The 13,879-nt window shown below is 41.4% G+C and overlaps 1 protein-coding gene across 2 annotated transcripts in view; it reads right to left on the reverse strand.

The window, feature by feature from the left end:
• Window positions 1-8,115: 8,115 nt before the first annotated feature.
• WASL (WASP like actin nucleation promoting factor) overlaps window positions 8,116-13,879 on the reverse strand; it is a 49,730-nt gene continuing 43,966 nt past the window's right edge. For both annotated transcript variants that reach the window (XM_082751862.1, XM_082751863.1), the window contains 3 exons: window positions 12,998-13,515; window positions 12,245-12,353; window positions 8,116-10,839 (listed from right to left, as the gene is read on the reverse strand). In XM_082751862.1, the coding sequence (XP_082607988.1) occupies window positions 10,778-10,839; window positions 12,245-12,353; window positions 12,998-13,515 (689 nt within the window). In that variant the 3' untranslated portion in view covers window positions 8,116-10,777. The remainder of the gene's footprint in view (window positions 10,840-12,244; window positions 12,354-12,997; window positions 13,516-13,879) is intronic.

The following is a 13,879-nucleotide window of genomic DNA, read 5'->3' on the forward strand; positions in this document are numbered from 1 at the left end:
CCGAGGGAACGGCATGGAGCTGGGACAGGGGAGGGTCAGGCTGGGGGTTAGGGAAAGGGTCTGCACCCAGATGTGGTCGGGCACTGGGACAGGCTCCCCAGGGCAGTGGGCACAGCATCGAGCTGCTGGAGTTCACGAAGTGTTTGGACTGTGCTGTCAGACACAAGGCCTTTTGACATTCATTCATTCAAATCTAACAGAGCCACAGCTATTTGCCATTGCACATGTTAACCAGCTGTGATCTAATCAAGACCACAGCTAACAAACCACAGCTTAATCCTGAAGCAACCATTACCCTTGCAGCGTGCCAGTCCACGGCCCCTCAGATGTACTCCCCGACAGCGTACTCAGGCAGCAGCAGAAGAGGAGACGTGGTGGTGAGCACTTGGGGATGTGAAGTTGTTATCAGATCTGCACACCTGAGTAATCCAAGCTTTTTTTCCCCACCTCTCACCTTGCCCATTGGCTTTCTGGCATTGTCCCATTGTGTTCATGTTAGTAGTGATGCCCGGTATAAAGTGATAATGAAGTCATGGGTGGCTGTTTTCTCAGGAAAGGGCCAATTCATCCAGGGTGGAATTTCTCATTAGAGTGAGAGAAGCAGCCTGACTATCCAGGTCTTGCTTGCTGTTTCTGTGGTGGGACTCCCCTGCCAGGAACTGCCCAAAATACACTCCAGGATTTAATTTCTTTGTACTCCAATGGATGTTTAAACATCTGCTTTCCAAATCAGCCTCTTTCCGAGCTGATAAAATACTTAACCCTCTCTCCAAGTGGATTAGAATCATCGAATTACAGCTTCATAGAATATCCCATGTTGGAAGGGACCCACAATGATCATCGAATACAAGTCCTGGCTCCACACAGGACCATCCAAAAATCAGACCATGTGTCTGAGAGCATTGATCAGACTGATTTTTGTTTCGAAGGACTTCTCCAGTACTACAAGGGCCTGTCCTTTCTTGAACTTAAGTCTCTGAACTGCCAGTTACCGCCAGATGGCCAAATGTTTTGCAGTTTGTAAGAATTGCCAAAACTGTAACATGAACTTGTGGATCCCTTGATATATTCTTGTACACACCGATATCTTTCTGTGGAATGGGTCGCTGCCTCAGATAGCCTGACAAATCCCTTCTTAAGCCTGCTATTCCAATCTTTGTGTCTGGTCTATGAATTCTGCCAAAAGCTCATGTGCCCTAGAGATGTTTTGGGGCTTTGATCATAGATCCTGTGCAGATTGCTTCAGATGCTTCCATTGCCATGTAACTTTGTATTTTGCACACCTGGTGTGTTCTCCTCTAAAACAGCATATGTTCAAGAGGAACCAGGGATGAAATACAAAGACTACCTCATACAACGTGGCCTCAACAGGTAGCTATGATGCACGAGAGCTGCTCAGTACAGATAATAACTCTCACTCTCCACAGCCTGGTATCTCCATTCATCACCGCACCTGTGGCTGAAGTATCACACCAATTAAACACATGTTCCTCTCTGAGACTGAGGTTATTGCTAGCAAATGTGCCATACCACTGTGTTTCTTGCTGCAACCCCCCAATCCTGACTATTCCCAGGACATGCCAACACGATTCAGCCAATTGATTTCATACCAAGATTTCACTCCAGTTTAATACTTCTAAATGTGACATGGTGGAAAGATTTCATGACTGAATAAAATATAATGTTGGCAATAAGGAGCAATAGACAGGAGGTGTACCTCTATCACACACTGCTGTAAAAGCCTTGGTTAAATCCAATTTGTAACTTAAGCAGTAACATTTTATTGACTGGACCTTTACAGCACCTCGCCATCCAATCTGGTTAGCGTTAGGAAAATGCTTGGAGGACCTGAACAACATGTGAACTGAATAACCAGTATTTAAACTGAATGAAAAACTTTGGAGTTCCTATGTGTCTGAGTTTCTGCTGAGCAAGACCTTCAGAAGTTCCCTCAGGCAGGAACATTTTGCCAGTTTTGGTCAAATTAGCAAAACAAAACACAATGTTTTTGTTTCTTTTTTCCTTCTTTAATGCTGCAATATAGATGCTATTAAATTAGAACCCAACTGTCTTCATAGTAATAAAAACAGGAGGTCAGATTTAAAGAGCTACATTTGCCCTTGTGTTTCTTGGAAGACCTCTCTGTCTCTGAGCTGAGTGCAGCTGTTCACTGAAAATTATGCAGAAAGATTAATAAATTCTTAGTTAGGACCTCAAAATATATGGCAAGTGCAACAGTTTGAAGTAAGCATGGATCACATCCTTCAACTGAAGTAGGGAGCTGAAGTTGTTGCCACGTGGCTGCAGTATTTAATTTAGTAAAACTATTAAAACAAAAGAGAAAAATAAATCAATCGGATTTCAGGAGCATCCAGTGACAGTTTCTCCTAATGTCCCATGATGGTGTGAGAAGCTGGGGCGTCCAGAGTGTGACTGTCACCCTTGCAGCAAAAATATTATCACACACTTCAAAGCTATTGGCTGCCTTTCCTCGAACAAAGGCAGAGCTTTAATGTGCACCCTGATGAAAACAGGATGGCCCCTTTCAAATGAGGACGATAGAGGCAGACGCGGCAGTAAGATGAAACCACCAGGAGCCAGCAAACGCAGAGCTGCCATAAATCCAGGCTGTAAACAGAATGCCTCCTATGCTTCAAATCTTCCGAGGCCCCTCAGCTTTCTAAAAGCGTGGTAATTGCACCACTGCACCCGTTGATCTCGCAGACGTGCAGGAATTCAGAACAGCGACTGATTCTTGTGATTTTATAGCAATTCACACCTGCACAATTCATGTTCTTTGCATCTTTAGGAAGAAATGTGACTGCTCGTGGCCGATCAGCAGTGAAGTCCGCTGCACTACACAGGCAGAGCTCTGTGGCCATATGATAGGGGAAGAGCTGCTGCGGGGTGTATGAACGCGGGCGCCTTGCCCCAGGGAGCACTCGGTGTTCAGGATCAGTTAAGCTGCTGACCCCGTCCATCAGAGCCAGGTCCTCCTGCCGCATAGGATGTGCTGCTGACCCCAGGAGGACACGTTGCTTGTAAACCACAGGGTTAGCAGCTGCCTTGCAGCTCCAAGTCCCAAATGCTATTTGCAGGTCACATCTTTTGTAGGTAGTTTACTAAAACTAAACCCATGGGGAACTGCATGCTGCATTCTGATCACACATGAGATTAAATTCAAAAGCACACTTCAAGGCAACACTAGAGCATGACCCAATCTGCCACTTCTGAAAATCAGGCCTAATAGAAATAATAATAAAAACTTACCCAGCATTTTCAATCTGGGAATCAAGATAACTTAAAAATTCAGCATCTGTGGATAGCAGTCCCTTGGTCTGTAATTGCCCTGCGTGAGCAGGGGGCTGGACCAGATGACCTCCACGGTGCCCTCCAACCTCACCCACTCTGTGATACGTATTTATCTGCATTAACTTTGCTCTGCTTTTACCCCCATTATACAGGTGGGTTACCGAGGCACAGAACAAGTTGGGGAGAGATTTGGCTTCAGGTAAGACACCTACATCTAAGTCCTTAAAGCATATACCCCTGCTCAGTGGGCGCCCACACTCTACAGTCAGCAGAGATGAGCTGTTGTCATCGGTCTCTGAAGGGTGAACAAGTGGGACCAGTGGGGGTGTCTATTGTGGGATGAATCCCACCCTCAGTAAAACATCATCCATTTCTGAGACAATGCAGCCAAACCTCAAATTCATAACCAACACCATAAACCATGGATCATTCTTCCTCCAAATTAGCGGTGGTGCTTCTGAATCTGAGCTGTGGGGCCTGCTGCATGGGGACATAGCCCATAGGGTGCTCCTTTTGGGCTTCTGTACACTCTGCTGTCCCATGCAGAGCGTACCATGCTGTTCCATGGTGGGCACTGCTCTTTGGAGTTGCCTCCAAAAGAGCACCAAGAGATGATCTGCTTGAGGTTAGACTTCTGTCTGTGTGGAGACGGGATGTGCGAGGAGCAGGCTGAAGGCAGGAGGCTTAGTGCTGAAAGCAGTCTGGGGAGGGACATAAGGGAGTTTTAAAGGAGTCTAGTTGCATTGGTCAGGAACTATGAAGGTCTGTAATGATCTCATCTTGTACCTCACTCATTCTCCTTGATTTCAGGTCTCACAGAAAGGCTGTTCTGACAGTGGAAACATGACTAACAACTTCAATGAGCACAGCACTTGATTCCAACCAGGGGGGGCACAGCTACAGCCTTGCAGGAGGCAGGTTCCTTACGTCTGCAGGTAACAGTGCAGTGATTCCAGTTGGCAGAATGCACAGGTCTCACTAAACCCTCCGCACCACAGCGTAACTGAAGATTTCTTGTTTAGCTAGCATCTGTGATGTACACAGATAGATGTACAAAGAATGCTGCTCTAAACTGATCTGAGATCCAGGTATCCACTCCAGACTGGACAGAGATTGAGGAGGCAGATTCCTCGCATGGAAGTGATCACCACCCTGGCCAGTCACTGCCCGTGGTCCCTGTGATTTCCTGAGCTCCACAGCCTAGAGTCTGCATACGTGATGAACCAGGCTACCAGAAAGAAAGGCAAAGTAAGAGCAGTATTTGCTCTTTTTGTTTTCTGTGCCCACGGAGATGCATGTTGGGTTGACTCCTTGAAAAATGCAGCTTGGATTACAGCTGCCCTTTTACCAGCCACCCATCTCTCACGCTGCCCATGACTGCAATCAACACAGAACTCTCTCTACCTCTGAGCATCCTTCAGATAAATACATAGATAAGACCATTTTTTACCACGAGGTGTCCACAGCAGGACAACTTCTGTTCACTTTGAAACAGCTCATGTATTACAGCTGCACCTGCATGCTGTGGAGGCTGCTGAAAGTATTTTTCAGGCAAGTGTACTACTACCTTGGAGGTGAAGTTTGGAAAGATATTCAGGAGTAAGACGTTTGTAGTGAAGACCAGAATGCCTGAGAGGAGTGAGGGCTGAGATAGGACAGTGTATCTGTGAGAAAAAGATAAATTATCTGGCTAGGACGTTTAGCAAGAAAGCCATCTTGCAGAAAGCCATCCCAGCTTCTGCAAGGCTGTCAGAGAGAACATTATAGCACAAAGGAAACCATTTTAAACACTACAGAATGATTTCATACAATGTTTTTCTTTGTCTCGCTCTACTGGACTCTATAGTTCCTTCTGCAGAGTTGTAGTCAACTCTTTTTATTTTTTTTTTTTTCTTTTTTTTTCCAGATCTCTGAACACTCTTGGTATGTGTTTATTTCAGTTTTAGCCACTAATCCCAGTAGGGATGTTCCTGCTTCCCAGGCACCTTGCTGAGGACTTAATTCTGTTGGTAACTTTCCTTTTTTCCTAGCCTGGTAAGAATTCTGCTTTATGTGATAGCTTGCATTAGAATTGGGGTAATTCATAAAGAGCTATGGCAAATTATTATTAATAAAATCATAAGAACTATTCTCTCCATAAGCAGTAACCCACATATGACAGGTCGTCTGGCTGAGGAACACATCACCAACGTAATGTGCTATATTCAAATACTTTTCTAAGAACACGGAGTCTGCAGGGAGACCTCCTGCCAAGAAAATCAGTAGTTCCCTCTCTAAACCACAGTATGCCTGCCTTTCAGACACAAGCGTTGGAAAGGTCATCTAGAAATATGTCTAAAAATGTATTATTTGTTTGGCAAAATGTAGGCATGGTGGAGAAATAAAAAGGTTCAAGTACCATTTGCTACACTTTTCACCCAAGAATTATATTGATTTCACATATGAAAAGGGCAACGTGTTGCATAGATAGGGCTTGGGTGCAATCCTGGGTACTAATCGATAGCATGCCCATTTCAAAAGCATACCCAACAGCAGTATCACCGTCTATAGTTTCTCTTTTATGTGATCTGGACACCAATTTTGATACAATGACCTTGCTATTTGATTTTATACCAGATAATCCACTATTAGCATAATAAAAAATACCAATTACAGGCCTGACCACTGTTTAACATAACAGATACCAGAGTGGTTTGCTTGCTCTCCTGAAGTACTCTCATTCCTACACACCTTGGGGACAGAAGGTAAATTTCAGTAATCTATTCTGTACGGATTAGGGTGTTAATTGTATGGTAGCATCCAGTAAAAATGAGGTGGGGGCTGAGAAAAAGGCACAAGCTTCTGAGCAGTCTGAACCCTGAGCATACAGGATAGCTCCACCTCACAACAGAGGGCTCCAAATCCAGCTCAGCTGCTCTGGTAGTTGCCTGGTTTTTGGCATCAACATTCATAAGAGCCAACTGCGATTCTGTGTGCCTGCCGATGGCATTTAAGCAAATACTTTGTGTCTGATATATGATACAAGCATTATATTTCTTATTCCCAAGCCTTAAACTCCAGATACTATTGTGTCCCCCAGCTGGGGCATACAAAAACATAACATTGGTTATTGCTCTTTTAGAACTTCCTCTGTATTTTTATAAGTTCTGAAGCTTTTTCTCAGAAAACCTTGCACACCACCAGTCCTGAAGTAGCAAGTATAAAATTCACACTGCTGGAAAAACAAAACTCAGAAGAGACGATTAACGTTCAGGGAGGGAAAAGCACAAAATAATGGCTTAAGTTCACTCCAAAAAGACTCTAAGAACTTTTCAGAGCACTAGTAAAACAGACTGTGTTTGTCAGCACTAACCAATAGAATACAATAAATGTAAAATACCAAGATCCTCCACTGCAAGCACGTATTAAGCTGTTTAAAGATGGGCAAGTCCTGCAGGCATTACCCTAAACCCCATTAAAATAAAAACTTGAAGAACTGATATATCACTATTCTGGCTCATCTGAGCAGGTTGCTCTGCAAATACTGTAAAATTCAGCACAAAATAAAATTTGTCAAAAACATCTATTTATATTTCAGTATTGATGCAACAATGCTATTTCTCTTCTCAACGTGTTCACCCTTTTGAAACCAGTGATTTCCAACTAATGGTTTATCTCCTCAAACAAAAAATAGATGTGTTATAGTAGTTAGTTGATACAATCAAGTCTCCCCTGTAACTGTGCAGATATCCTCATGCTTTTACCACCACCTTAGAGAACAGCATGGGGCTGGTGTCACCCAGAACCGATCTCAAATCTGCACACTAAACCTCCACAGCTTCTGTTCCACTTTACATTGCCCTGTGCCTTTTTTGCTTGCAAGAAAACTTTAGGCAACAAACAAATACAGAGCAACAGGCATCCCTACTGCTGTGCTAGAGGATAGCTCTGGCCCTTGAGAGAGGTTTAGTATCTTCTAAGCTTCCCTAACCCATTTACACTTTTCTATAAATAAAGCTGCTTATCGCTGTACTTGAGCTTCAGGAGCTTTAATTAGACCAGGAATTCCTCTAATGATTAGATAGAGGCTGTTGCAATGGATCAGTAAGTCTTATAAACAAAAGAACATCTCCTTTTTCCTCTTTACATACATCTTACTTGGGAAAATAACCACTGTCAAAGAAGAAAAATAAGAACAAAAGTTCTGCAAACACATTTTTTAAGCTTCATGTCATGGAGCAGAGAGAACTTTATATACTTAATCAGCACACCCTCTACACAACAATTTCAACTTTGTCTTCCACTTACAGCCTAAACACCAGAGAAGCAATAAGCTTCAGAAGAAAGCACACACAAGATGAAAACTCAAAATGCTAGACTCTTCAGGTGGTTTAGAGGAAACCAGGCTGAAGCGTCCTAAGCCCAAACACTGCAGCATACAAGACGAGGATTCACATCTCAAAAAACCTCCTAAGTCGCAGCATTCATTGCGAAGAGCTAACTAGTTAGTATTCACTCTAGATTAACGGAGCCCTGTTTGTTTGACCTTGAAATGTTGCCGTATTATTGCACTTGCCTGCAGCAGTAGCTGTTTCCAGAGAAGCTGCTGAGCAGCTGTCAGATGTGCCAGGAGCACGGGGTGTCACATTCTTACTCATTGTGTTTATTCACTAGCACAATCCAACTTTCCAGACATCAAAACCACTGTGATTTGACAGCCACTATTTACTGCTTCGTGAACTTGGCTAGGCAACCAAAATGGCTTTTGAAGCGTGTAAGCAAGATGTACATCTATTTTAAACGCTGCGCCACAATTAGCACTTAAAAACCACACAGTTTTACGCTAGTTGGGTCAAATTAATTTTATTATGCTCCATGATGAATTGCCACCAGTGCAACATCCTATTCACTGTACATTTCAAAAATTCACATACTAAAAATTTCAGTTTGATAAATGGAAAACTGAATGATTGAGAAGTTCTTACGGATTTCATACGTACAAGTGGCTAGCTGATATTGTCTATGCACATAGAGTGTTGAAATACAAAAGCCTCATGCTAGTTTGTTAATTGCTAAGGCTATCTGGACAGTCATTTAACCAGAGTATACGAGAGGCCTTCATTACAATGTTTAGCAACAATGCACCAGTATCATGAAATGCTATCTTCTGCTCGTAGTGCAAGTGGCGGAGTGCTGAAGCATGCAGTTATGACTAACTTAACTGCTGTTGCAGTCTTTATGCCCGAAATTTATCATGTACATACACTATTTTAAAGTAAATATTAACCTGGACACCACAGAATATGAGTGTACTCTCTGCATGAAGAAAAAGGAAATGAAAAAACAGAAGCTGTCTTTGGCCAGTATCTACAAATTAAAGTTTTACTCAATAACGTAACTTCAGAGCTCCCAAAACCTGGAACAGAAATTTGATTAATGAACTGTGATACTTAATAATTAACTATATTACAGAAACTCCAACTCTGGGAACATAACAGCTAAACATATCTAGTAAGTAGCATGTTAGGAAAACCTCTAGGCCTCATCTGCTTAATTTTAAAATGCCCTATATGCAATAACAAAGAGGGAGCAGTACCAGAGCTTATGAAAGCCATACAAATATTTTCCTTCTACACGAGTTAACCCCGCTGCTGTTAGCTACCCCTGGCTGCACTTGCACTTGATCCAATGCTCAAGCCATTACAGCAGCAAAGCTCGTAGGAAGTGTTTCCAGCAGCAGAGTGCAATAAGAGAGTTACTGCAAGGAAATTACATCACTTGGAAATAGTTTTTCCTAGTGTTATGTGCTTAAATTACTCTCGGAAGGAAGTTAGCATCCTCTGAAAAATTTAACTACAACCTTACCCCTCCCACTACTTGTCAGCGACTTTCCTTTCTTCTCATGTAACTAAATTAATTTGCTAAAGACTAGGTTATAACTGGGTTAGAAATCCAAGCCATATCATGCAGGTCCAGCCTGTCAAGATCAGGTCATCGCTGGGTTTCAGTCGACACAATTCCGATAACTTAAATTGAGTTTGATACCTTGATTACAGTCCCAGGACGCTATGCATTAACTACGCTCCAAATATGACTGACTTAACTAAACATTCTGTGTCAGATAGTGTTTTTAGTAAGATTTTCTACCTGAAAATTACAGTAAGTACAGTAATTTATGCTGCAGATATTGAATACCTGCACAGCACAGATTAGTATTCTGTAATAGGCAGATACGCCAAGGTTTACTGCACTATAAAGTACAACATGAACATGTGAGCTGTGAAATGAGAATCCCATTTTCTGTCCACTTATTCAAATAGTACTCTTGTGAATAGGGTTCTTGATCTTCATCACAACCCTTGGTCTTAAAGCCAACGTATGAAAACAGAATATTGCCATAAAGTTCAGTACATAGTCAAACTGTACATTGTGAGTTAATGGCTTTCCGACTTTTTGGATGTAGGATTGGTGCTTTAGCATTTGTTATGTACCATAACGCAAAGACTGCAAAGTAATCCCACTTATGTTTACTTTATTAGTACACCAATGCCCTACAAATTTTAAAAAAGTAATTAAACATTATTGAAGCAAGCAATAAACGCAGCCCTTCAGCCTGAAAACCACATAAAAAATGATTTAAAAAATAAATCAAACTGTAGCAATTGCCAGTCTCCAGTATAGCCCCCAGAAATTTACATTTCTTCATTCTGAAATACAAGAGTTGGAAAAAAAAAAAAAAAAAGGACTGCACTGGTCTGCATCAAATATGTCTTTATCACTTACAACGTAAAGCCACCCTGTTTAACCTCAGATAGAGAGTTCCCTAATTATAGTATTCAATTACTACTGCTGTTTGATAGCAGTCAGTATTGCTACAGTTAGGGCAAGGTAATCTTCACAACTAGCTGTGCATCTCTGTAGTGATTTTGTTTTATGTAAAGCATACTGCTAAGACTTGAACTGCCATGTTGTGGTGTATCTGAAACCATGCAATAGTATAAACCAGCCTCAACATTCATGTAGCACTGCATTTGAAATGAAGGGGCTAAATAAACTAAGAGCTGCATCACTTAAAGAACATAGTGCTATACTAGGTTTTAATAAGAAAATTTAGATACAGAAAAAGTAGGGTATGAAAATAGTGTTTTCCTTCTTGCATTATAACTAAATTACATTAAGGTTTTCGTCAGTCTCACATATTACATTTAAACTCCCTTATTGATGGAATGGAAAGTATTCACATGTACATGATCATCCAGGTGTAAACTTGCACACATTAACAGGGAGTAGCTTTGTAGAGGATTATGACAAACCTTTACAGATTAAATGAGGTATTGCACAGATTAATAAAAAAGCAAAAGGCAACAAAAATATACAGCAAATTGGTAGAACATTTACATGATAATTTTACAGAATCCATAGACAGAAAGTAGTGTTTAGTATATCATTCACCTTAAAAAATATATATATATAATATAATATATGATCAATCATCCCATTCGTCGTCATCTTCAAAGTCTTCTTCATCATCTTCATCCTCATCTTCATCTAAAAAACAGGAAAAGCAAGTCATTGCATGCACCAAATTAATATGACAAAAGCGCTACCGATTTCACCCACAACATTCTGAAAAAGAACAATCAGTTGAAGGAGGTCAGGACAAGACACCTGGTAATATTATATTTTAAGATTGCTAGGCATGATGCTCAGTTTAGATTGATACTGGTTGAAAATTACATGTTTCCTTTCTTATTCCCTTCCCCAGGTAGGAAATTTTTATCTTGTTTTCTGCTGAGAGAAATAATCAAATTCTCATGTCATACTTTTACTATTACTCTTTTTTTTTTTTTTCTAGAGAACATGAAATGTCAGAAAGGTCAGCTTGTTCCACATTGAATTTTAAACTTTAGATTAATTTCTAAAGCATAAGAACCGTTTCTCCCCAGGTTTATTCTCTAACAGGATTTCTGTTTACTGCACAAGCAGATAAAAATATTTTTGTGAGCTGAAGACTGTTGTGCACTGTGCAGTTTAGAATATTCTAGTAACCACATCAACTTCAACATCAGTTTTGTTAATTTTATCCAGCCTAATTTTATCCAGCCTTCCACTGTTTTTAATTTTAGCATGCTACGATTTTTAAATTACAATGCGTATAAACTACTGATTTGTTAGGGAAGAGCACTCCCCCTTCAGAATATGGTGTATTTAGCATGCTTCCAATGTTTAATTTGTGTAAAGCACCAAAACTGGAGATTACCACAAAAGGACACAAATCAAACTGTGTTCAATGGTCAAATGGACTGCAGACTGCAAATGCAGGTCTGATACTATTGATAGATTATTTTTTTTCCAGAGCTTACAAAGCAGAAGAGGTGTAACTCAACAGCTGCACTGGGGCTACTGCACTGTGTTTTTTTTTAAGCTGGTATTAGAAGGAGAGATGAAAATCTTCCATTCTTATTTTTCCCAAACACTGAAGACTGAAGCAGCTCAGTACTAGCATAGGACTTGTCAAATAACACTAGTTATCTGTTTATTATCCAGCAGGTGGCATCCAAAGCACATTTGGAAGCCACAGTTCTAAGTGCATGAGCCTATACAGGAGTCCTGGCTTCTAGAAACAGACCATTAAAACCCTTCTTTTCAAAGTATTTAGAGGAAAAAAAAATCATCACATCTCATGGACAAAATAAGTTGTAAAAACATTTTATAAATGATACGAACCTTGATTTGTAATTTTAAATTCATTATCACTGCAAACTACTATACATCTGTAATTCAAAGTGGCACAAAGCACCCACTTGAATCATCACTAGAGATCTGCCTAGAGCATTCTGTATCTGACTATATGCTGAAATCCATGCTTTTTCCCCCAACATTCTGCGTCAACAGAAGTGTTAACACTTGAAAATCTGACGCCTAGTGATCAGAAAAATTCCATCGGGCTTACCTGAAGAATGAATGGCTTTGCTCCTTTTCTGCATAACTTCCATTAATGCACCCACAATTCCTGAGGTGGGTGCAGGTGTAGGTGGTGCACTCTCCTGGCCATCAGATACCTTGGAAAAGAAACAGTTGTTAGGATGACGCAATTAGAAAAATAGAATGTGTATTTCTAGAAAAACCCCATAAAATTGCTAAGTTTATGTAGTTTATGTTTAGCCAAAAGGAACAGTGAAACTACAGTTTCTTTAGCCCAAGCTAAGCTTTTACGTCTAAAAAAGCTGAACTATTCTCTTTTGCCACATAATACAACTTTAGTTAGTCCATACTCAAGATTAACTTTTTAAGAAGCAAGTAATTCTAGAGTTTGTCTTCAAGTACTATTATTGCTGAACTAATCCCCTGCAGTTGTTTAGAAGATTTTACTGAAGCATTTGTGACATCAGCAATCTTTCACAGTAGTTCTTGCAAAAGTTCTTCTCAGCTGTGATATTGTGGTATCATTACTGTAGGGTTTATGCTTAAAGCCTTACCAAAAAGTGAGAAGTGATTTTGAAACAAGAATAATTTTGTGCATCAATACTCATCACTACTTAGTACATATACTAAGCATTTTTCCAATAGTATTGTTTAGAGTATGATTTCAAAGACTCAGTGAATTATGACAGAGCCCAAAACAAAGCCACAAGTTACTACTGATTTTGGAGTCCTGCAGCCATTTGAAAGTCCCAAGGGACTTAGATGAGAACGTTTTACTCACAGATTTCAGCTGTATACCCTGTCGTATCTGGTCTAACAACGCATCTCTTCCTGAGCAGGACACTGGTCGACTGTTCTGTTCTACTTTCTTTAACTGAGCTCCTTCTCTGATTTGATCTAAGAGCGCTGCTTTGTTTCCTGCAGGAACTGGAAGCGGGTGATCGACCTCTGAAGGAAGGCCAGGTGGCGGGGGAGGACCGGGAGGAGGTGGAGGAGGCGGCGGCGGCGGGGGAGCAGATGACCCACTTGGTGGTGGCGGCGGTGGAGGAGGCCCGGATGGCGCAGATGATGAATGCACTGGTGGTGGAGGAGGATACATCCTGTTGGGAGGAGGTGGGGGCACCGCTGCACCTGGTCTAGATGGAGGTGGGGGTGGAGGTGCTGCTGTCGGAGCTCTCGAGGGAGGCGGAGGTGGCGCCCCTCGGCCCCTAGCAGGGGGAGGAGGGGGGCCTGAGCTATGGGGAGGTGGTGGTGGAGGTGGCGGGGGTCCTCCTCTGCATGGTGGTGGTGGAGGTGGAGCTGAAACAAAGCAAAATAATGTACAGTTACACGATGCTCAGTACTCACAAGTCTTTCAGAGTCTGTCAGAAGAAAAAAGGGTCTGCATTGACTTTTGCAAGGATCTCTGTGCATGTACAAATTTTACCAACTCTGAATTAAGCTGAAAATAGCTGAACATAAGCTATGCTTGCATGAATACAAAGTAAACTGAATATAGCCCTTATATGTGTAATGTATTTTGTAAACTCTCATAAAAGCTGCAACACTGCAGGAAGCAAGTGCAGTACGTAAGACAACTGAAGTCACAACACTAGCTGGGTCATTAGTTTTAGTGTGGTTAATGTCCTTCATAATCCAAGGCAGCATTTCAATTTCCCATGAC

This window comes from Aythya marila (genome assembly GCF_965140915.1).
Source record: "Aythya marila genome assembly, chromosome: 1".
NCBI lineage: Eukaryota > Metazoa > Chordata > Aves > Anseriformes > Anatidae > Aythya > Aythya marila.